The 23,711-nt window shown below is 47.9% G+C and overlaps 1 protein-coding gene across 17 annotated transcripts in view; it reads right to left on the reverse strand.

The window, feature by feature from the left end:
* The window catches only part of ubr5 (ubiquitin protein ligase E3 component n-recognin 5), a 38,012-nt gene that overhangs the window by 1,611 nt on the left and 12,690 nt on the right, over window positions 1-23,711 (reverse strand). The window contains exons 6-56 of one of the 17 annotated variants that reach the window (XM_080858251.1): window positions 23,259-23,556; window positions 22,909-23,068; window positions 22,532-22,681; window positions 20,447-20,658; window positions 19,643-19,759; window positions 19,340-19,450; window positions 18,968-19,122; window positions 18,589-18,706; window positions 18,230-18,414; window positions 17,894-18,003; window positions 15,603-15,715; window positions 14,912-15,055; window positions 14,542-14,653; window positions 14,273-14,427; window positions 13,835-14,032; window positions 13,460-13,670; window positions 13,095-13,221; window positions 12,709-12,860; window positions 12,482-12,577; window positions 12,076-12,199; window positions 11,840-11,937; window positions 11,568-11,722; window positions 11,315-11,406; window positions 10,975-11,121; window positions 10,456-10,574; window positions 9,998-10,124; window positions 9,633-9,762; window positions 9,341-9,501; window positions 8,896-9,135; window positions 8,487-8,610; window positions 8,249-8,360; window positions 7,988-8,119; window positions 6,762-7,019; window positions 6,215-6,483; window positions 5,744-5,955; window positions 5,281-5,514; window positions 5,103-5,176; window positions 4,852-4,935; window positions 4,430-4,602; window positions 4,081-4,194; window positions 3,724-3,935; window positions 3,356-3,476; window positions 2,763-3,108; window positions 2,291-2,378; window positions 1,743-1,887; window positions 1,375-1,505; window positions 1,141-1,201; window positions 824-1,005; window positions 614-698; window positions 359-514; window positions 142-255 (exon numbers count right to left, since the gene is read on the reverse strand). In XM_080858251.1, the coding sequence (XP_080714377.1) occupies window positions 142-255; window positions 359-514; window positions 614-698; window positions 824-1,005; window positions 1,141-1,201; window positions 1,375-1,505; window positions 1,743-1,887; window positions 2,291-2,378; window positions 2,763-3,108; window positions 3,356-3,476; window positions 3,724-3,935; window positions 4,081-4,194; window positions 4,430-4,602; window positions 4,852-4,935; window positions 5,103-5,176; window positions 5,281-5,514; window positions 5,744-5,955; window positions 6,215-6,483; window positions 6,762-7,019; window positions 7,988-8,119; window positions 8,249-8,360; window positions 8,487-8,610; window positions 8,896-9,135; window positions 9,341-9,501; window positions 9,633-9,762; window positions 9,998-10,124; window positions 10,456-10,574; window positions 10,975-11,121; window positions 11,315-11,406; window positions 11,568-11,722; window positions 11,840-11,937; window positions 12,076-12,199; window positions 12,482-12,577; window positions 12,709-12,860; window positions 13,095-13,221; window positions 13,460-13,670; window positions 13,835-14,032; window positions 14,273-14,427; window positions 14,542-14,653; window positions 14,912-15,055; window positions 15,603-15,715; window positions 17,894-18,003; window positions 18,230-18,414; window positions 18,589-18,706; window positions 18,968-19,122; window positions 19,340-19,450; window positions 19,643-19,759; window positions 20,447-20,658; window positions 22,532-22,681; window positions 22,909-23,068; window positions 23,259-23,556 (7,744 nt within the window). Of the gene's footprint in view, window positions 1-141; window positions 256-358; window positions 515-613; window positions 699-823; window positions 1,006-1,140; window positions 1,202-1,374; window positions 1,506-1,742; window positions 1,888-2,290; window positions 2,379-2,762; window positions 3,109-3,355; window positions 3,477-3,723; window positions 3,936-4,080; window positions 4,195-4,429; window positions 4,603-4,851; window positions 4,936-5,102; window positions 5,177-5,280; window positions 5,515-5,743; window positions 5,956-6,214; window positions 6,484-6,734; window positions 7,020-7,987; window positions 8,120-8,248; window positions 8,361-8,486; window positions 8,611-8,895; window positions 9,136-9,340; window positions 9,502-9,632; window positions 9,763-9,997; window positions 10,125-10,455; window positions 10,575-10,974; window positions 11,122-11,314; window positions 11,407-11,567; window positions 11,723-11,839; window positions 11,938-12,075; window positions 12,203-12,481; window positions 12,578-12,708; window positions 12,861-13,094; window positions 13,222-13,459; window positions 13,671-13,834; window positions 14,033-14,272; window positions 14,428-14,541; window positions 14,654-14,911; window positions 15,056-15,482; window positions 15,716-17,893; window positions 18,004-18,229; window positions 18,415-18,588; window positions 18,707-18,967; window positions 19,123-19,339; window positions 19,451-19,642; window positions 19,760-20,446; window positions 20,659-22,531; window positions 22,682-22,860; window positions 23,069-23,258; window positions 23,557-23,711 lie in introns of all 17 variants that reach the window. The other 16 variants (XM_080858250.1, XM_080858249.1, XM_080858257.1 and 13 more) reach the window with 16 other exon arrangements.

Below are 23,711 nucleotides of genomic sequence, written 5' to 3' on the forward strand. Positions count from 1 at the left end.
GTTAATGTCCCAGAGCAACATAAATAAAATGGTACCGTCATTCTTAAAATATGAACATATACATACATTGAATATAATAACATAAACAAGTACACATATCTTCCTAACTTCAGTTGTACTTTAAAAATGTAGCATACTTACATGCAGAGGCTGCTCTGCAACCACCAGCATCCTGTGTTCTGCATACTTTCTAACATACTCATAAACATTCAAAGGGGTGACCGGCATGTTCACCCCACCAGTCAAGAGCTCCACCTGGGGGGAAAGAAACACAGATCATTAAGACCATTGTTTCAATGAATGACAATTTAATTCACAGATACAAATGTATTTAGATAAGCAGAACTCTTGAGTGTACCTGTCCAGCGCCTTCCTCTTTACAGAGGTCGATGGCAAAGGCCAGATCCATGGCTGAGAACACCGCCTCTGCCTCCCCAGCCTGGGAGTGCAGGATTAGCTGCCGCAAGCTCTCGTACATTACCGGGTCAAAGAAGGCAAAATCATGCCAGTTCACCTGTGGAAAAAAGCACAGAGCTCAGAATATGGCACCCAATGAAACCTATTGACCAACGTCTTACAAGGCAATGCTTTTGTACCGCTTTTGTGTAATTACCTTTCTCCCGAGTAGGACTTTGATGACGTGTCTATTCAATGTAATAGGGCACAGTTCATTCTGCAGCAGACAAAGTCCTAGTATTCTGGAAAAAGGAGAAGTAAAACCCTCACTTAGACAATCACAATCATTGTTTTGGGTACCCATCTTTATTTCATTACTTGACGTAGAGGGAAACGGCAGTGCACCGGAGGGGCTGGGAGAACTTACCTGCCGATGTTACGGAAACAGTTGAGTCTGGCCTCCGTGTTCTTGCCTGGTCGTGGAGAGTAGAAGCCCCGTTTGCCCGGCTGGTAGAACAGAGGGGCGTTGTCGTCCCCGTCATCAGGGTCGTCCAGCTCCATGTCCACCACGCTGCGGGTGGAGCCGTGCCTCTTCCTGTTCTCCTGCTGCTGGGATGGAAAATAGCTCCACGTTACCATGGCAAAGATGGCTGAATATGCCAGAGGTAAAGCAACCTTTCACATCAAAGCAAACAGTGCAACCAGAAGCGTTCTAGTGTGAGCTCTCCGTGCACAAAAACCAACCTGTGCTTTCTCAGGGGCATCCAGAACACCAAGGTCCAATATGCTGTCAGCACCATTTTCCCTGAAGAACAAAAAAATGCAAAAAATCAGTGCAGCTTGCGCAAAACACAGGCTTCCAAAGAAAACCGAAATATTTTCATCTTCTAATGAACTAAACAGGACAGGGTAAACCACGGAGTAATTTCAGATGAAGAGTGAGCATGAACAGAGACGAGTAGCAGTGACGGTGATTACCTTCCATGTGCAATGAGGAGCTCCATGGCCTCCTCCACGCGGGCTCTCAGGGAGTCCTCACTGGCCAGGAGCAGCAGCAGCTGAGCAGGGGACAGCTCTAGCAGCATCCCTGTGATTTTACTGGCAAACGCCTGCAACCAAGACCACAGCACTTACAATTAGGCTCTTTAGCCGTTTCTTTTTCTTTTTTCATAACAATACCAACAGTAGTTAAAGTCTTGACCAACTCGATTACACAGCTATGCAGACTGGCCAAAGCTGACATGCAGTTAGTGTTGAATAATGCACATACAGATTTATAGTTAAAACACTGGGTTGTAAGGAACATCTGAAGTGTCTTGCTTTGGTTGTAGGACTGAGAGACGTACCGGCTGCATGGCGTGCACACGAGGGTACAGCCGTTCTCCCAGTGCCTGTCTGTGTGCCGGCAGCGGGTCCGGCTCGTCGCTCGGGTTCCCTTCGGAGGCAGGCCTGAAGGGCCGTGTGTCGATGGACAGCTGCCTTCTGGAGTCCCTGAACCACAGGAGGACAGATCACAAGGGTCAGTCAGTCAGATTGCCACGGATCTACCATCATAAGTAGGGGTGTCACGGTCCATGTGTTTGTACCAAACCGTTCGGTACAGGAACAGAAGTTATAGAGCACGTGTTGTTCTTCTCAGAAAGTTCTGTCAGTGCACTAGTTGTAGCATGGTAGTTGGTTTAGCTTGGTAAGTCACACTAGCCAAGCTCAATGGACAACACATTTGTGTAACTGAATGCAGACATTGCTCAACTGAAGTCTGATATGCCTGTGGACACACTTAATACACTGAACTGTGACACCAAAGCCAATTAACAAACTGAAGCGTGAATTTAGTGTCCCCCCAATCAGCATCATTATCAACAACAACAACAACAACAACAACGACACCCACCTGTCGCGATCCCGCCGAGAGCCGGCTCGCAGCCCCCCACTCCTTCTCTCCCTCTCTCGATCTCTGTTCCTCAGTCGCTGCATGAGATCTACACACACAAACACACACAGCAGTGAGGAAGCAGTAAGGGAACCAAACAGAGTGCTAATGGTCAAACAAAAGCTGCCATGAAATAACCTTTCAATCCGTTTCTCCTACATTAATGTCAGAATCACAACCACTACAACTGTTTCTGCTCTATTCGGCTAGAGATGCCTCAGATTGAAGTAAAAGAAAATGCTCCAGAGGATAATTTCATCTGATTCTATGTAGTGTGATGTCTGCTCAAAGCAGGATTACATCTGATTCTATGTAGTGTGATGTCTGCTCAAAGCAGGGTTACATCTGATTCTATGTAGTGTGATGTCTGCTCAAAGCAGGATTACGTCTGATTCTATGTAGTGTGATGTCTGCTAAAAGCAGGGTTACGTACTGCTGGCCTGCATGCCCTTGCTGACGCTCTGCACGCAGTCCAGGTTTGGCAGCTTCTCGTTGGACAGGAAGGCCTGGGCAATGGCCGTGTAGAAGCTGCGGGCCACGCCGCTGCCCTCGCCCGGCTCGTCCTTGAAGGTGACCTTGACGCGGTGCACAGCCATGGGCGTGGTGGTGCAGCGGCGGCCAAAGTGCGTGTTGAGTTGGCGCATGGTCTGCTGGATGAGCTGGTCACGGTCTCGGTCCACCTCAAGCGCCAGGTCACGCGACTGCAGGTTGCGCAGCTTCTCCATCTCCCGCCGGAATTTGGACTCTTTCACCTCAAAGCCACCCAGCTCTGTCAGGATCTATCGGGTTTTTGAAATGCAAAGAGTGAATCTACGTACCAGATTTCGACTCCACACAATTTATTCAGAATTCCTCTAGTAATGGACTATCCATGAATATACATCCATCCAATATACAATATCCATGAATAAAAGCAATGTATCAAACAACAACATTCTCACGAAAAAAAAGCCTCTCTTCACAAGTCTAAGTACCACTGCTGACTATCTCAGTAGGTGACTGCTGGTGCCCTAAGGGTGTACCCACCGATCCTGGCTCAGCGCCCACGTCCTCCATGAACACTCTTCCAAACAGCTCCAGGGAGAGGCGCCAGCGGCCCAGCAGCATGTCATGAGAGATCACCATTCCCATGAAACTACAGTGGGGTCTGAAACACAATCACCGGAAACACACATTACTTCACAAAGCTTTGAAAGAGTCACATCCCACCATATAAACCATCCTCGTATCCCATCAATCTGGTAGTGTTCACTAATTAGGCGAATGGAGCAAATAACTGTTTTAAATCTACAAGTAAGCAAAAAACTTCATCAACATGTAAGCCATGTTCATAAAGCCTTAGAGTTTGACGAGAACAGGACTGCCTCCAGTTCCTGGGTTGCTGGCTGCACTACCTGAAGGAGGGTAGAGGGGGTCCGTCGCTCTCGGTCAGGCCGATCTCAGCCAGCAGGCTGCTCTTGAGCTGGGCAGCCAGGTCGTGGGGGGAGGGGCCCGGCTTGGAGGTGTCCATCTCCTGCTCCGCAGCGGTGAGCTCCTCCCTGGGACGCAACTCCATGCTCATCACGTTCTTCATGTTGGCCGAGTAGGACATCTTAGTCGGCAGAATCTGGGAGAAAGGGTTTAAACAGTTTAAGTATGGCTTAGAAGTCAGCACTAAATGCAAAATGAAGAGGAATTTGTCAAACCTTTCTTTTAAAAAAATCATTCCATTAAGGGTGCTACTGTATGAGAAGAATAGCACTGTTGCTTACCTCTAAGCAGTTTCTATCGGCAGACATGTCGGCCAGGCCTTTGCTGGCCATGTAAGAGGAGGAGTACAAACCCTGGCTGGGGCGACCAAACAGGTCCTCCTTCCTGGCATTGGGCTGAGAGAGGAGAGAAGAGAAAGATGGGGTGGTCAGTTACTGCAGTCTGTCTGAGAACAGAAGAAATTAGATACTTGAGAATGTCTGCAAAATGAGAATGAGAATGAGAAATGAGAAAAGGAGAAAAGAGGAAGATTGGGGGTCAATTACTGCAGGACGTCTGTGAACATAAGAAATTAGATACTTGAGCTTGTCTGAAAAATGAGAATTTTGTTAAATAGAGTTGGAGTCTCACCTGTAACAGGTGGGGCTGATCGGCCAGTGGGATGGCCTCGGCCAGGGGCACTTCGAAGGGATTGGGTGGGATGCAGCCCAGGAAGGTCATGGAATCAGAGCGCCGGAAGAAGGAGTGATTCTGTCCCGTTTCAGAGGGGACCGGATCGTCATCCTTGTCTTGCAGTGTCGAACCTGAGAGGGACACGAAACAGAACAGAACATGAGACAAGAGCAGAATGTCTCAACACAAGAAAGCTCATCCAGGGTTCCTGGAAGACTTCTGAAAAGAGAGATCGAAATCATCTTCAGTCAGCCATGCGTTCACAAACAGTCAGGACGTCAAGGCGACAGCAGCCATAACCAAAAGCTCAACGTTCCGAGTCAACACACATCTTTAGGAATCAAAAGGCTGGTTGTCAGACTGCCTATGCTCCACGGTACCTTTCACAGCTGCCCGCTTCTTTTTGCCGTGTTTCTGCCTAACTGCCTTCCTCTTGTGTCCCTCTTGGTATTCCAATGCAAAACCTAACAGTAGTAGTTTGGTAATAGTAGTAATGGAAATTATTTTTTGGTTTAAAATTAAATTTTCACAGGTAAACGTCATACTCATGAAACCCAGATTCTTCACTCAGAACTCGGTGATGGTAGGGTTGAATCTCTGGACAGGTTTAGCACTCTCCACTCATACTTACTCTGATTGGTGTCCTCGTCGTTCTCGTGCTCTGAATCTTCATTGTCCAAACCGAGCTCCAGAATCTCTCGATTCCTGCAGGCAGAAGGACACCGCAGGTTAATCTCACATAAGTACTATTAAACACCCTAAATAGTCAAACGCGCTCAATAAACTCCATCCACGGGAGACAAACTGACCTCTTCCGGTCCATCTGTGGTGTGTCCAGCGTGGTCTGCTGGTTCATGGCCTTGATCCAGTAGATGAGAGCCTGGAACACGTAGGCCACGTGCTTGAGCGAGCACACGTCCAGCACGGGCAGCACGTCAGAGTGCTCGTCATTGTGTGAGCGCATCAGCGAAAGGGCGTAGTTCAGGAAGTCTCCCCGGGCCGACATCATGCCCTGTCGAGCGGTTAGCAGGGTGGCTGCCCGTCTGGAGAAAGACATGTGTGTTCATCAGCAGAGTTCACACAAAGTCCATGTAACATGCATGTCCTTATATATTCTGTATATAGTCAATATGGACCTTGAAACACCTTAGCGTAAACCAATTCTAGTGTAGTGAAGGAAAAAACTTTTTTTTTTTTAATTTAAGGACCATGATCTAGTCGAATGTCCCTTGAAGCCCAGACTGTGTGAATGCTGTGGAGGTGGAGGTGTACCTGCGGCCCTCCAGCGTGCGTAGACTGGCCTCCTCTCGGGCAGTCATGCGCTCTCGGCGGCCGGCATGTTGGGACGCGTGCAGCGGGTGGCTGGGGTGGCCTGGGTCCCCTGCGGAGGACAGGGCTGAGCCGTAGCGCAGCTGGGCCTCCGTGGAGTCCATGATGGACACCATCCAGTTCCAGGTCGGGATCAGTTTGTCTTCCACAAAGTTCTGGAAGAGGCAGGAACAGAAAGTCATTTAAAGGATCTCAGTGACAACTGGGAATTTTGTCTTTTTCTCTGACTGTTCTTCAACCACAATTAAGGACATTCTGAGACTGCAACCATTGAATCATACTGAAAAAAATATTGAATCATTATAGTTTTGATAAGACACTTGCACAATAGAAACAGGATATTGCTCTCATCTGGTGGAGTTTCAGTAAACTTGGTTTGATGTGACTGAACAGCAGTGAGACACCAAGACCCACCTGCAGGCTGACAGCATCCTGGTAGGTGAGTTTGACGGCTGCAGGGTACTGGGAGTAGACCAGGTGGTTGTATTTGGGGATGAGGCCCATGAGGTCGGAGATCTGCCTGATGACGATGCTGTAGGCACGGGCCAGGCTGCTGGCTGATGTCAGGTAGCTGCTGGAGTTGCTGGCCTCCAGGGCAGCGGCGGCGACTGCTGCGCTGTTGCTGATGGCACTGCTGCGGCGCAGGTTAGACGGGTCGATGTAGATCAGGCCCGTGGAGCTCGCTGCAGTGGAGGGGGAGACACAATTCAGCATATTTACACTTGAACAATGGAAATATCCCATATGCATATGCATTAATTAGCTTTCTTTTATAAAGTTTATTTGGTCCTTGCACAAACAGGCTATAAAACCACACTTTATACTCAAATGTGTACCATCTTAACCATCTACTTAAATGTCTCAAAACCAATATTGAAATGGTGTTATAAATACATGTAATAAAGAAACTGTAAAGAGGCTTTTTAAACTGGACCTGGTTGGGGAGGGAGCGCTCTCTGACCTGCAGGAGTCGAGGTGCTAGAGGGGGCGCCCCCGGCGGTCCGCTGGCTGGGTGTGGTGCGGACGGCCCACTGCATGGAGCGTGGCGCCTGGGCAGCGCTGTTGGCGTGCGCCATGCCCGTGGTCCTTTCCAGCGGCTCGTCCACCAGGAACGTCTCCTGGTCCACGTCGTCACTCTGGCTGCTGCTGCTGTCCGAGTCGCTCGAGTCGTTGGACTGAGAGTCGTCCTCTGAAAAGAAGGCAGGGACACTGCTGGCACCTAGAAGGGAAAAGCAGAGAAGGAAGAGAATTTAAAACAGGGAGAGGAGGAGGAGGAAGGCGAGGAGGACGAAGGCGAGGAGGAGGGGGTGTCAGTGTGGCCAAGCGCAACAGAACAGCCCCCAATGGGAGTTGCTGGTTAGTGCTCCATGCCAATAGTTACCACCACAAGACACCTGCCACTGACTACGCCATATCTAGACACCACATGAACACACACAGAGTCACACAAACACCACACGAGGCATCAACTGCAGCTCAGACAAAAGCAAAGCTCACAAATCTGTGAATTAACGTGTGTGCGCACGTGTGAGATCTCGTTAAACCAGTGGTGTTAGTTGCAAATGATGAAAAGCTTAAGAAACAAACCAGACCAAAGAAAAACGTTCATTCTATCGTGTATACGTACACCCAGATTGGTTAGCAGGAGTGAGGAGCACTCCGAACAGGTTATTTTTATATTAAGGGAGAAAAGAAAAAACAGAAACTCAGTTACTGGTCAACAAAGCACATGATACTGGTAGAGGTGGGGCCGGGGTGGACTTCTACACTGAGGGCACACCTCCAGACTAACTCTGTTCAATCATCACGTTCACTCTGGTCCTAACATATATGCATTAGGACAGCAAGGAGACCATACCAAATATGGGAAAGGCCAGGGACACCCTACTGCCTGCATATGAAATAGAGGGCGTTGAACTAAACACTACATCGCATTCCACACAGACATCAAGTGCCAACCATGAGCTGAACAACTAGCAACCCTAACTAACGGTGTGGGTCAGGCACTTCTTTAATGTCACCTGTCTTCTACATGGAACTCATAAGAATTCCAGAGCCAAAACGCAGGGTCTTTAACAGATGTAAGTATCGATGCGGACTCATTGTGTGGTGACCATGGCAGTATGGAAATGAATGACTGAGAACTTCCCATTCCCCTTCTTTCTTATCATCATTGAAATGAAGTACCTGCTTCAGATCCAGCAGTTGCTGCCGTGACAACGCTTCTCCGTCCACTAGCATTGTCCTGGTTGCTGTGGTTACTCTCACTGTCACTCTCGGTCTCAGCAGCAGCGAGGAGATCCAACTCCATGTCACTTCCTGGATGAGGTTGAGAGGGATATAGAGAAATGAACTGCATTGCCAGTGACGCTGTTAAGTCAACTAGTAGACGGTCTGTTGTTAACTAGTTGTGTTGTACAGGGTGTTGAGGGTGAGAGCAGCACTCACCATCCTCATCATGCTCATCGTGTTGACCCTCAGCCTCTGCGTTCTCTTCTCCCTGCTCCTCCTGGTCGTCATGGTGATCCTCCTCTCCTGCAACTCCCTCCACAACCTCCACCTGGAGCAACGATGGGCACAAAAAAAGTCTTTTAGGAGGGATGTCCACTGCCTTTTAGGGCAAAGGCAATTTCATGGCAGCAAATGAGGGGTGACCACTAATGGAAACACTCGTTAGGCTCCCTACCTCCTCTACATCAGCCGACACGATGTCGTCCTGCTCCTCGTCCCGCCCGCGGACAGGCTGGGACTGGCTGTTGCGGTGGGGCTGGGGGGTCCGGATGATGTAGGAGGAGGCTGCTTGACTTGAGCTGAGAAAACACAGCAATACACAACACGGCCGTCAAACATAGCGGAACACAGTGACCAGACAAAAGCAACATAACCCAGAGAGAAGTCTGAGATAGATCATTCATGACTAAGAACCAAGTCATGAATGTAGAAGGAGAGATGTTGCAACATCCTATGGTTAACAAGCTGTGACGCCCAAATACACACAATCCTTACTAGTTGTGAGATTAGTTAAAGTTACAAGAAATATCTCCTGACAAGCAGCAACGGAGACGGAGAGACCATGTTGGCATCGCAGGACTCACTTGCTGGACTGGTCTGGGGAGGGCCTGGGTGGCAGCGGCTCTACGGAGAAGAGCTCCTCGCTGCCCTGGACGGCATCGATGCTGGTGCTGGCCAGTGTGAAGGGGGCGGTGGGCCGGGCAATGCCCATGCGTACGGGCACGATGAGAGACTCGGCCACGTTACACAGCTCCTCCGTCGCGTACGGGAGCAGGGCCTGGAACACACGGCGGCACTTCCCTATGGGCTGCGGGATGAAGTTACTGAGGAGAGAGAAACACCAGCGTTAAAAAGGATCCTTTTTTCATGTCATTGGAAAATTAGCTCAGATCATTTTAATATCCAAACACATTTCATATTTTTTCAGACAAGTCCTATAAAAACTGGCTGTATTTGAAGCTTAAGTAAAGGCCAGTATGGATATTGAAATCCACGCAGTTTAGGATGCATTTCAGTACTAGTGCTTACTTCTTCTTCTTGGATGAGGCCATCTCCACGCTGAGGATGACAAACACACGAGCCACCGACCTCAGGAACCTCCTGGTGACAGTTACCGCCTCATCCCTCCTCCCGGGGGTGTACTTATTCTGCAGCTCCTTCACCAGTGTGCCCAGGAGCGTGTCGATGAACTATAAAACACACACACGCACCCACCAAATATCATGCTAAGGAAATAGGAACAGGTCAACTAGAAATAATAATGCACTGCCCTTTTGGACTCTGAATTACTGATACTCTGTTGATCGTAGGCAGAACTTACTGTAATGTCTGGAGCACACTTGACGATGAGGCAGTGGGTGAAGCAGTCCAGCCTGATGGTGCCACTCTGCTGGTTCAAGTACACCTGCTCCTCAGGGAGGAGGTGGGCAATCCTGCTGCTGGCACTCAGCCTGACAACACAGAGAGAGAATAAGTCAATATAGAAAGCTCATACGTTTATCCTCTCACCCTCTCTCAAATACCCACACACATTATGGCAGGCAGGTCTAAACCTTCACTGCCATCTACAGTTTCAATTCACAATCACATGTGAGTTTGCTTCATGTCAGTTAAATGCTATGGATGGTTATACAGTGACCCTATTGCAGCAGGTACTGATCCGTAATGAAGAGAGTGGAGGCTTACGGGTCTTTGTTCTCTTGGGAGCCAAACATGATCATGGATTTGAGGGCGTTCCAGTCCTGCAGCACGCGCTCCAGAGCCAGCTGGGCGAAGCGTGGAGGTTCCAGGTCATGGTCCGGCATGTCTGAGTCTACAACAGACCCACACCCACACATATAGTCAGCACATATCAGTTACTCAGGCTCCAAGGAGCCACAGCAACCCACACCACAGGGCAAATCCCCAGGTCATTCCTCATGAGGGTTACGATTTGCCTACGCCGCACTGGCACCATGTTTATTTTTGCAAGATTCAAATAGGACAGTAAATCATACGCCCTATTAAATGACATTTGACACAAGAGCCCATGCTGTGAAAATGTCAGGGCCTGTAAAGGGACGCATACCCTGTCGCATGCAGACAGGCATTCCCACACACACACACACACAGACACACACAAACACACAATCAGTGGCACGCACCCTCTGCGCTGGCAGCTTTGCGATTGCGGTCCTCCCGGATGCGGGGCGGCCGGTACTGGCAGTGTTCCACACTCTGCCTGGCAACTGTCTGCACCAGGAACAGCAGGATGTGCTCCCCCCTGCAAGCACAGAGGCAGCAGAGAAAGAGATGAGATGAGGCACACAGAAAGACAATGGCAGCACAGCAGAGCACAGAAATACAGTGTGTGACAAGAGACATGAACGAACAAAAGCACTGGGTCAGGTTGGTGCACACGCTTAATGTGCAGATTTACTTTTGCTGCAGTAGGCAAATACATCGGCGAGATCTCCTCTGCACACGCTATAGATCAGACTGGTCTGCAGAGGTCGTTTATTTGAAAACTGCATGAGCAGATAGCTTTATCCATGATGCTGTGTCTGGTGTCAATTGCTGGTCTACTGTCTTAAAGCTCAGTTTGTCTTTGCACGCGTGTGCACATGCAGGTGATTACGTGTGTGTGTGTGTGTGTGTGTGTGTGTGTGTGTGTGTGTGTGTACCTGCTGTTGGGGGTAGTGACGAGGTTGGTGGTTGTGAGGAGCCTGTAGAGCAGGTCCAGGCGAGCAGCTTTCTGCCCAGCGATCAGTGTCTTGCACTTGCATTTCTCCCAGCAGTCACAGTATGCAGTTGGAGAGGTTCTCTTCAGCCTGGAAACACACACAAGAAACAAAGGAGCCTTTCAGTCGCTAAGGTCGTCTTATTGGCATGTGCCGCCATACATCAGGTGAGCAAAAAAAAACCATCAGATAAGTTGACCCAAACAGGAAGGAATGACGAGGCATCTGAAGAGAACGTAGGGGTCAGTAGGAGTGAGTGAGAAGGGCACAGGTGTGGACGTACTTGCAGTCGTGTCCCTTGTGGCAGACTCGGGCACATTCTGTGCAGCAGCACAGAGATTCCAGCAGGCCACACGTCCGGCACTCAAAGATGTCCTTCAGAGGGGGGGAGGAAATGACATATTACAATCAGGATCAATTGGAAAAAAGGAAACAAACCAAAAACACAACCACACACACTTAATTATCAAACAAATATAGCAAATCCATCTCTGCCAATCCTGACTACCTAATATGGACGGGACAGTGGCGCTCACCTGATTGATGTGCTCGGCGCCGGTCCAGGTGAAGCTGCAGGTGTCGTTGCAGCAGAGCACATAGAGGGGTGAGTCGTCCGGGTTGGTGCCAGACGGGCAAATCATCTCCATGAACAGAGAGTCCGCATCTTCCTTATCGCAGCTGCCAGACTCCCCTAACACAAACAGATGGACGGCTTTTAATGAAACGCATTCCTACTGGAGCTGGAACACCATCAAAGATGTGCTTCCCCCCACTGTCACTCAAACGGAATTAGTTGTGTGATCCTCACCCTTGGCTATTTTCTGAGCAGCTTCCAGGACCGTGATGGCTGCTGGGTAGGCTCTCCCACTCACTGCCAGCATGAACGGAGTCATTCCACGTGCATCCCTGCCAAACACACACACCATCAAGACATGCAACCTTATGCCAATCATAGCTCCTTTTTCCAGAGAAGAGAATCTGGCGCTGCACTCCCAGACGGAGGGAGCGGTCTGTATATATTAAAAGCAAACAGAGGGTGCGTACTTGGCGGAGAGGAGCTGGCGCAAGTGAGGCCGCAGCACCACGCTGTCACACATGAGCTTGAGGATGAGGTGAGCGTTGGCCTTGCGATCTTTGGACTCCACCACCGAGGGCTCCGTGGATGGCCCTGCTAAAAGAGACAGAGTGAGAGAGACACGACATATTACAGCTGGCACAGACACCTTGCTCAACATGCCATATAAGGCTCTTCATAATTTGCAGTACTGTGTGAATGATGGTGCGCAGCCAGACAACCAAATGTACCTAACCAAAATAACACATCAACTCTCACTAATGCCATGAATGGAGATGCACTCAACAGATAGATCTACGTGGTGCCTCTGTCGCCTGTCTGACTGCTTCTGTGCACAGCTTAGTTGACGTCTGTCTGTCTGTCTGTCTGACTAACCAGGTATGGTTGAGGTGCTGGGGCCCTGGCTGGTGCCGGTGGATGCGGTGGTGAGGGAACCCACTGCAGGGGCCAAGATGAAATCAATGTCACCATCTAGCAGAGAGAACCACAAGTAAGAGGTTAGTCTGTCACAGTGATGAACAAGGGGGCTGGAGGAGGAGGTGGATTAATGTGACTGCTAACAACTTTGTGCAAAGCAGAGTTAATAGCTTTGGGGAACCAACCTGGATCCATGGGCGGGGGGTCTGGCACCCAGCTGGGGGGTGCGATGGGGGGGGACACGGGGTCCTGGTGGTCACTGGAGGAGGGCCCAGACTCGTGGCGCCCGAGGCCCGCAGCTCTGAGGGAGCGTCGCATCATCTCTCTCAGACGCAGACTGGGGAGGAGAAGACAGAAATTAGCACCTTATCCACAGAACACACACACACTGCGTCATCACAGAGCTGAACACAATATATTTAAAATAAACTCCAGTAGTATTCTTTCATCAATGTGTGGTGCGAAATTTAAAGAGAATATGGCAACAGTTTCTTTGTTGGATTTAGCGGTGATACAGCCATGTCACAGAAGGAATTACAAAAAACTTTTACGGCAGCTACTGGTCCCTCACCCTCTGCTGCTGGAAGAGCCAGTCCTGTTGCCAGAGCTGTTGCTGGACACCACCGAGATGGCGTTAGCAATAGCCTCTACCGCCGACAGCCGCTCAGCAAAAGTGTTCCTCTCCGAGCGCTCGGCTTCTGGAAGACAGGCAGGCTTGAACAGTGAGCAACACAAGAAGCAGGACACCAGGAAAGCTGCTTCTGCACGCCTAGTCCACTTTCATAGAGGAGATATTTATTACTAACTATTACAAGGTAGGGAAGAGAGAGGTTACTAGCACTTTTAGATAACTCTTTCCTTATGGTTAAGCCCGACTGGTTGCTTATAGGACCCCCTACGGGCTCAGCGCTAAGAGAGCGGTGTGGCAGGCCGTACCTTCCTCCTCCTTGGTCTCCTTGTTGCTGACAGGGAAGCAGACAGAGACGGAGGCGTGCAGCACGTTGCGGTTGCCGTCGCAACGATGGCCCAGCAGGGCATCCAGTGCGTGGGGGTTCTGCTCCAGCAGCACCGCCTGCTCCAGACCGGCCAGGTACTGCCGACACGCCTCGTAGTCACAGCGCAGCACGTGCTGCATCAGGGTTTGCTTCTACATACACACAAACACACAAAGTTTAACCCAATGGCTGTTGGTTCATGATGCATTAAGCATGTTTTGGACGTGGAGCAATCAAAGACACAACATAATTACCAATGAAAGGATCCTAGCTGAACATTAAAACAAGTCCCTCAGAAGTAGAGTGCAGCCCTTACCTCCACAGCCATGATTATGACAGCAGCTTTCTTTTTGATGGTAGAGTTGCTGGGGAGATTGGCGAGAGAATGCACTCCCATGCCCAAGCTAGTGATGGGCGGCAGATCCAGCCAATCGGGGTCTCTTATCCCACCCATACAGTCTTTGGCCATGGGGTAAATTGTGCCATTGCCATCACGCAGTATAATAGGGGATTCCTGATTGAAGAACAAACATAACAGGGAAATTAATAAACCGTAAATGTGAAATTATATGTGAAAGGAAATACGTTTTACGCCGTTAGTCATTTAAATTGAATTGCTTAATTGATTCATTTTAATAAACAGAACACAACTTCTGATAGTGGCTCCCTAGTAAGCATCTATACAGCAGACTTGGAGGTAAGCATGCCTTAGGCTAATGAGCACACAGAGGGAGTGAGAGGGTGCCACACTGACCTGTCCTGCAGTGAAAATGGCCACGTTGCGCTCACTCTGACCCAGAAAAGCCTGGTTGCTGGTAGGAAAGTGATTCTCCTGCTCAGCTTTCCCAGTAGCCAAGTCAAAGATGCAGTACCTAACCCAACTGCCTGTTTTCAACACGGCATGGACTCCTGCAGAAGATACAGCACAAAGGGAGGGAGGGTTAGTATATTGGCATTGGCAAACACACAGAGAGAAACACACAGAGAGAACAAGGTTTTTATTTTTAAATGGGATGAACTGACCTTTGGAGTCAACATTCACTGCTAGAATTTCAGCCTTTTCTGGGATGCAAAGTTTTTTAGGTGTGCGCTGAAAGCAATCGGGAACTTTAGGAGTTCCCCCAGTTTTTACAACCTGTAGACAAAAAGAACACAGTTAATCAGTAAAATCAAGCACACAATCAGGCGTAAAACCTCTTCAGTTAGATCTTAGCGTGACTTCTTTATAAACTATATGTATCTAGTCTATTCTGGAGCCGGAGTATGTATTGGTGTGGTATGTGAATGTGAGTATGCAGTGTGCACTTGTGAGGGTGTCATCATAGTGATAAGCACAGCCCCATATGTGTGCACATACTCCTATAGTTGATACTCAGAGGAAGCACACACACACCTGTAGCTCATCTATTCTGAGGAGCCTGCAGTCTTGCAGCAGTGAGGAGGGGTCAGAGTCAGTGGGAGCTGCGCTCTGGCTGCTCACGCTGCTCGAGGTCCCTGGAAATTTTACAGCAACATACGCACCATCGACTTTTAGCACCTTGAGTTCAAAAGAGAAAGCTGTTGCAAATGAGGCGTCATGACAAGGCAACACACACAGAACACTCAAGACACGACAAACACAAGAGACAAGACACAGCATACAGTTCAAAGAGCGGCTATACGGGTTCCTTACACGTACGTTTGAAGTACATCTACCTTTAAAATGTATATAATCTTTACAAATCTAAAAACATCTTTAAATAGTATACATAAAATTGAAGCCATTCCAAACATTTGTACATATATTGCCAAAATATAATTACAGTATGTTTAAAATTTTATTTTCCAATACTGTTCAAAGACTAATATCTAGGAAAAAAATTGCAACATCAAAAAACCCTGTCTACCCCAAGAAGTGGGCAGACAAGATTTACAACAGCAGGAAAGTAAAACAAATAAAAATAAAACCAGATCTATGTAAGCACCGTGGCTATGTAAGCATCTGCATCTACATCTGTTTCTGAAACGACACAAGGAGGCGGGCCAGGAGACGTTCTCGTTCCGTCGGCACAAAGCGGATCAGGCGGTCCGCGGGCACCACCCACCTTTCCCACGGGGACGTTTTTAACGTCCTCCACGAACACCACCTCACGCAGTGGCCACTGCTCCTCGTTGACTTTCTCCTCCTCCTTAGGGGCCGGGGTGGAGCGCCGCCGCTCTGCAGGACAGCAGGACACACGTTAGACACGCAGGAGCACGGTGTCCTAGCACCACCACTAATCAGGGCTATTGATCACATTTTACAGGCACTAATGGGATTATTGATTCTGCCTATCTGTGATTGATTATTGATTCCTTCATTGATTCCTGATACAATTTCCTTGTGGATAAAAAGTCTGAAAACAGTGTGGCGTTTATGCCTAATAACATTTGAACATGTTAAATGAATTTCAATGCTCCTTTTCTTAAAAGGATAGAACTTGGAAAACAAATATAAAACAGTATAATCAATTCTTTAGAAAAAAAAAGCATTTATGCCAAATAACATTTGAATGAATTACAATACTCATTTTGAAAAGTTAATAAGCAGAAATGGCAGAAAATTAGTTAATGGTTTGTTTGATCTCAGTGCCCTTCCCAGCACTAGAGGTAGCTGGTTGAAGTCAAAAGGATGATGCTGAACGATTAATTGCATTTGCGGTTTAATCGCAATATGATGAGACGCGGTTTTCAAACCGCAACTTAAATAAAAACCGGATTTTTTAAATTTTATTTTTTAAGATGGAAAATTTTGCACACAGGTATTAGAGCAGCATAACGGATCACTTGCTAATCACTAACGAGATGCAAGTGGCTCAAACTAGCGAAATCTCTGGAAATGTGCTTACTTTGACACTATGACCAACTAGTTAGTCAACAACTGTCCTAACACAGTCAATCATCAAGCAAGTGCAACACAAGACGGCAAATAAGCTACTTTCGGCAGTTCGGTAGACAGTAAAAACCAGGCGGCTTCAGGCACACCTACATAACGCAGTCATTTGCCTACGGACCCTGGTATGGCAATGGCACAGAGGCGATTCTCCATATTAAAAGTCATTGTAGCGCCCCAATTTGCAAAGCTGTTATTTTAAGGTAAAACTCCTTATCCTAACCCTAACCCTGAAGTGCAATTACTGCATAAGGCCAATTTTAAAAGTGCATGCCTTGTGTTTATACTTGACTTTTTTTAAATAACTTAAATGCACAGTGGCAAGTCACCGATTTGTTTCTGTAATGAGCAGTTAAATACAAATGTAAAATGTGGAAAAGAATACTTCACACTAAATGTATCTAATATTGTGTCATATTTAAATCATTCAGTACGTTTTGTTGGAGAAAAAAAAGGGATAACATTTAAAAAAATCGCAATATTTTGGGGGAAAATCGCAATTAGATTATTTTCCCAAATCGTTCAGCCCTAGCCTGTTGTATCTGAAGTACGCACGAGTGAATCAAGCGAAAACGCAGTAGACAGTTAAGGTCATAAACACCATATCGCAAAGACTGGTGAGACCCTGAGCCTTGTGCAGGCACCGGGTCATGACGCATGAGCTTTTGCAATGCACAACTGAAAAACATGCCACCATTGATAAAAGGAATCGATAACCTCGGAGACAAGTTGGAACCGGTTCTCGATACCCTCCACCCCATGAGAAAAGCAGGAATAGAAATCAGGCCAGAAAAGATTTTTTGGTTTGTGGCTTATATTTTTTGTAAGGGTACCGTCTAGAAGTGACTACTGGTTTAGGTTATGACTGTCTCTGCTATTTGGGATCTTGGTACTTATCTTTCCATGTTAAAAATGTTCACCAGACGATGAATCATGTTTCCATAATTTCTAGCTTCTTCTGGACTCTAAACTGTTGCAGTGTGCAGCATGTCAAGGCCAAAGTATTCATTATCAAGTAAAATAAGCTCTGAATTGATTTCCCACATTGAGAGCAGTATCATTTTGTGAATGGAAACCATTTTTCTAAAAGGTCTGTTATTTTAAACAGGACCAAGGCTTGGCAACAGCTATACATTTCTGTGCAGTCAGGCCATAATTCATACACAACCTCAAGCACTGAAGAGTTTTTAAAGATTCACTGTAGTTATGAAAGATCATTTTTGGGGCTTAATTACGTGCGCTCATATTAACTGTGTATTTGGAAATGACACATCATCCTACAAACAAGTGAAAGACTTCTGGTGCCTCTAATTCGTCATTTTTTCCATATCTCCTTCTTTGCCAAACACTCTTACTTTCCACCATGTTACGATGCGCTAAGTGCGTGCGTGTGTGTGTGTGTGTGTGTGTGTGTGTGTGCGTGTGTGTGTGTGTGAGTGAGAGTGTGTGTGAGCAGTGGCTTACTGTAAGGCAGCGAGGCGCTGCTGGCGATGGAGGAGGCGTCGCTGCACGTGGACGCAGGAGAAGGAGGGGGGCCCATCTCAGTCTTCACTAGCTCAGGCTTGCTCTCTGTCCTACACAACACAGGCCAGCAGGACATTTATTACCATTACAGCGGCATCCATAAAGACCGTCAACCTTTCAAACTCATGCCAACATTAAGGCTATCCCCAGGCCACCATGTGCCATTTTACAAGACTGACTGCTAAAGAGCTTCAACAGAACTACTTCCAACAGAACTTCCAAAGAACCCAACTAGAGGAAAGAGTGAGTATCCAGCCTGGGATCCACTGGTCTTACTTTGTCTCCTGGGTCTTGGTGCTCTTCTCCATGTTCTTGAGGCTCTCGGGTGAGCGCAGCTGGAACCTGCAGCTCTCGTTCATGTTCCACACGGACTCCAGCAGCATGCCCACCTTAGGGATGCCGGCATTGACGGAGAAGGCCACGGCTCCAGCATGGTACAGGGGGTTATTCCTCAGGCACACCTGTACAGGTATGAGGGTGGGGGAAAGACTATTAACATCCAAAAGAATTCAATGAGAAATACATTCTCTGCCTAAAAGCAACATTCATTATTCAATAGCAGCAACATAAAAATGGCCAGTGCTGAACTATAGTTCAGTGATTCGGGAATAAGAAGACTGCAGAAGTTTCTAGACCTGGGTTCCCACGGTGATGTTGGGTATGGACGAGATTCCAGCACTGGACTTTGGCTTCTTGTTCTTGGCTCGAGCCTTTTCAAGCATCTTCTTCCGCTGACTAAAAGGCACGACACCCCTGGGCGAAAGACAGATGACAATTTCAAACAATCAGCCTCAGCATCCTGAAATTGCCTCAACACAATGTAATATAAGATAAATCAACGCCTGAGTGGCAAGAACAAAACAGAAGCAGCCATTCTAGGCCTGACGAGGACTCCTTTACAAGATGTCTACTAAGGGGACACTAGAGACAAGTGGTAATTAGTCCTTAAGGTGGATGCTTTCAGCAGACCGTGTGTGTGTGTGTGTGTGTGTGTGTGTCTCTGCGTGCACTCACCACCAGTAGAGGCTGTTCTCCAGCTGTGCGCAGGTGTAGAGGGCGCAGCAATGGAGGGAGACGATGCGCTCGCCCTGCAGCTCAGGGAAGGACTGCGCTCCGTGCTCCAGCTTGGAGGCCACTGTGCTCAGAGAGTCGTCCACCCACGTCGCCACCTGCAGGCGCAAACATAAACCACAGCTCAGGAGAGGCGTCTGCTTATTTTTGTCACTCCATAGCTTGCATAGTCATTACTGCCGGGGTATTGTAGGCGAGTGGCTTACAGGTATTGTAGTTCTAAATAATAAACACGGTTAAAAACCAGATTTGCTTAACCATCATCTACTGCCCTCGTATCAAATTCAGGCATTCCAGTTAGCATCAGTTTCTTACCTTGTTGGACTCAGTGGCTACAGTAGCTCTTATACTGTTGGCTGACAGAAGTGTGATCTTCTCATTGGTCAAGCCCAAGGAAGTGACCCGGGGGTGATGGATCGAGGGATTCTACAGAATGAAGGAGAGAAAAGCTGATGTCACCGTCAACAGTAGGGCCCAAAAATATTTCCATAACCTGACATTCTTAGAAAACTGTGCCTGTTAACTCTATGCAGAAAATGAATTTGGCCATCATTTTATTCACAATATATTGTTTAAAAGGCATTTATGTTCTTTGTCAAAGCTTGTGCGGTGCTTTACCTGTGCGTTTCTGTAGGGTTCAGGGTCACTCCATTTCCACTGATAGAGCTCTCCCTTGGAGCTCACTGCTACTAGCTCAGAGTACAAGGAGGCAATGCTCACAAACCGGGTGCCATCCTACGCAGGACACAATCCAACAAACAATGAATTAATAACTAATTTACCTACAAAACACAGCAACTTCAGCCTGCCCATTAGCTAAATGTTCTAGCTCTTTCAGCAGCCATGTTGAGCCCAGGTGTCACACTATGAGCCGATGAGGGCCCGGAGTCTGCAGGTTCTCATTCAACCCGGGCACCAAACAAGCTGGCGGCACTAATTACATCCCCCATCAGTCACACTAATTACATCCTCTGTCAGCCTGCAGCTAGCGTCACGAAGCCACTGGCATATGGCGCAGTAGGAGCAAACACCAGCATATTCACAGCCCCCTTCAAATGTGCATCTACTAGTGATCTAAATAGCATGAAAAGGCTGCATTTAGTATGCAGAAAAGGCCTTATGAAGTCACAAAAGTAGTGACAAAGCTAGTACTAAACAAAACAGGGGTTTAATATAAACACAATGACTTGACGCAGTGTGGCCAAAAATTAGAAACAAATATTTGCAGTCTCTGCATCTGCCCTGAATAAATGGTTCAAGATCTTGATATGCACTAATGTGGTTTTAGATTTAAATGGTTTAGACTGAACCACTAGGACACCAGAACTTTCTTTTTTCCTCCACAGCGTTCCAAAACACTGACGCAAGATACATGTACCAGTGTACCAGTAATACAGTGTGTGTTTGTTCAGCGGGGCGCACCTTGTCCGGCCACCACTGGAGCTCCTCGCTGAGGGACACGGGGCTCTGCAGCGGCGCGCTCTTCTTGTCCAGGTTGGGCTCGCCCTCGCGGCTGGTGGAGCCGCGCTCGGCATCGAAGGAGGCGCCGTCCAGCCAGCGGCGCTCCCGCAGCCTGAGCACGGACTCGCGCTCTCGCAGCAGCTCTGAGTCACGCTCTAAGGGGAGAAGGAGAACTGGTATGCAATCGGGTCACACCAGCGGGATAAAAGTAAGCCACTCTCTGGGAAAGACCCTCGTTAACACATGATGAAAATGAAGAAACCAACTTCAGTAGAAAGACACTGTTGCACTAATGAGGGTGGAATTAAATGGGAAAATAAAAACAGGAGGGTGTGACGTCAACGCTCTGGTCTTCGCCAATGTGTTAACACACAAGTCAGAAATTATGAAATGGTTAAAAAAAAAACACACAAACAAAGAATAATGCAAAATGATTGCGTTCCTCTTTACTGGACATCCTTCACCATTAGGCCTCCAGTGTTCCTCACTGCGAGCCGTGCCCGTGCACATCATGGGGCCAGATCCCGTGTGTGAGGGAGTCCTGGAGGCTAAATGACAGGGGGTGTCCAGCCAAGGGCCCATTAGATTATCTCATGTAGGCGGCAGTGGTTCTCCAGGGCGTGTGTGAACACTGAACCCCTGCTACTGTAAGCACTGTGGCCTGATGGGGCTTTCTCAGAGGGCTCACTGAAGGGAGAGGGGCTTCTCTGACCAGAACTCAAAGCAAACCACAAACACTTCCCTTAACATACACCCACACACACACACACTCTAAGAACATTGCAATGAAGAAACTCCATGTTTCATTTACATAAAATGTTAGTCAAGGGTTTTAGCACAGTGTTTACAGAAACATAAAGCAACTGCATCAGCTATTCTGCCCTAAATAACCCAGTGCCATTTAAAAAAGGGGAAGGAAGTGCAAATGCATATCAGCATGGTTGACTAGTATTTATTCAAGCATTTAAACGTTTCAGCCAAAGCATTCCAGTGTGCGTTCAGATATGAGAGCGGACCCTCCCCCCCTCTCGGGAGGAAAGCAGATAGAGTGTGGCCTCCAGACGGCTCAGATGGCTGCATATGAATGCTCTCCCCAACACGCCCTGATGGGGACCGCTACGCCTCACTACACACCCATTGAGTAAGAGACACTTGGGCTTCTTGGTACACCAGCAGAGGCCAGTGCTGTTAAGAGCACTTCAAATGCACAGTGCTTTTTTCAATCTAGGACAGTTTTTTCTCTCAAGGTTTGCTTGAAAATAAACACTTGCCTTCACCTAAAATGACTGCTCTTGACTGGATTCTGCTTCTCTCTGAAGATAGTCAAGGATTAAGAGTATGACCAAGAGGGCTTTTAAGAGAAACACCAAGGCTCATGGACATTGCTACTCTAAAGATTCTATTTCTATTATGATATTCAACTGTCTAACACGCACCAAGAGACACAATACAACAAAAGTTAAAATAAATTACTGAACTTAAAACTATTTCCAATGCCCGTGAAAACACTAAGACCAACTTATATTTCTGCACATCCGTCAGAATCAGCACAGCAAACAGAAAAAAGTATGAAGTTTCAGTTTCATTGGGTGACTTGGCGCACAGAATAAGAGCAAAGAGAGATATATTGGCCAATCTATTAATATGTGCGCATGTGAACCTATGTCCACTTTTTCTGTGGGGAATGCTCTGAAGATGCAATGTCAAGTTATCACTCAGGTTATAAAATTACTTCAAATAAAACAACAAATAAAAGGCACAGTTACTGTGTCTTGAGACTATAGGCTTATTTCCCAAGGGTGTGCACTGACTGGTGCAATGACTAAGATCAATAACTGCCTCTCTTCCCTGCTATAGGTTATCATTTTGTGCAGACATGGCAGACAGTGGCTGCATGATCCCTACGACATTGATTGACAATGGTAAATAAAATACTAGGCCTCCTGGATTAAAACAAACTGAACTCATTTGTGGATGAGGGATGAGGGTGTGTGTGTGTCTGGTGTGTGTGTGTGTGTGTGTGCACGAGCGCATGCGTGTGCTTACCTCGTGAGGAACTGAGGCGTGACAGGGAGGATCGGCGAAAGGAGGGGTAGCCGAAGTAGCTGATGTCCTCGGAGAACATGGCGTCTGCGTCGATGATGACGCTGGGGTGAGCTGAGTGGATGTCTGCATCTAGCAGTGACATGAGGTCTTCTGTGGAGACCACAAGCAAACAGGTATTTAGAACAAATAATGACTGCATATAGTTATTATTGTAGTGCATGGTCCTTACAATCTTCTTTATTGTACATTGACAACTTGGGAAGTTTTATCTGGACCGTGTAGTAAATAAAACACAAACGATGCTAGGATCCTTGTAAATCTGACTGCACCTGTATGTATTTTTCTAAGAGAAGAGAGCAGCATCGAAGTGGCCGTACCTCCAGGCAGGTAAGACTCGCTGGCTGTGTCGTCACCATCGTCACCGTCCTCGTCATCCCGGCTCAGCAGGTTGTTGACAGCTAGGTTCACGTCCAGATTGGTGCGCTGCAGCTCACGAATGATCACACTACGTGACTTGCCCTGCAGAACCACCTGGGCCTGTAAGGAACAGGAGGAGAGACAACGCGTCACGACCAGCAGGAACAAACATATCAATGGGCCTTCTCTTTACAGGTGCTCAGAAAAATCTCACGCTGTGTGTTAATGTAAGAAGTACATTGGAAAAAATACCGACAAACAACACAGACACTGCCGTAACAATAAGACGGTGTGATGGGTGCCGTGTTACCTGAGAAATCAGCTCCTCTGGGATGACCGAGGCTGGGATAACTGGCTGGGGCTGGCTGCCCAGCAGGCCGGAGCCGCGGTCTCGGCCGGTGCGGATGACACGTGTCTGCCGACGTGAGTCGCGCGCTGCTGTTGAGGAGCGGCCGGACGAGCCGCCACCGCCTCCTCCACCCCCACCGCCCCCGCCACCACCTCCTCCAGCTCCGCTGCTCCCACTGCCTCCACCGGCACCGCCTCCCCCGCTGCTGCCACCGCCACCACCACTGCCTCCACCATTCACCCCCGAGCTCCAACGACTCCTGGAGCACACACAGACAGAACAGACAGTCAGATAGGGAGAAAATCACTACAACACAGCACTGTACACAGTTTACTTTTTGTATTTCTGAAAAGAATGACTTAAGGCTAAAGCATTGTACACTTTAATTGCATTTGTTGGAGGAGTGCCGATAGG

This window comes from Sprattus sprattus (genome assembly GCF_963457725.1).
Source record: "Sprattus sprattus genome assembly, chromosome: 19".
In the NCBI taxonomy this organism is placed as follows: Eukaryota; Metazoa; Chordata; class Actinopteri; order Clupeiformes; family Clupeidae; genus Sprattus; species Sprattus sprattus.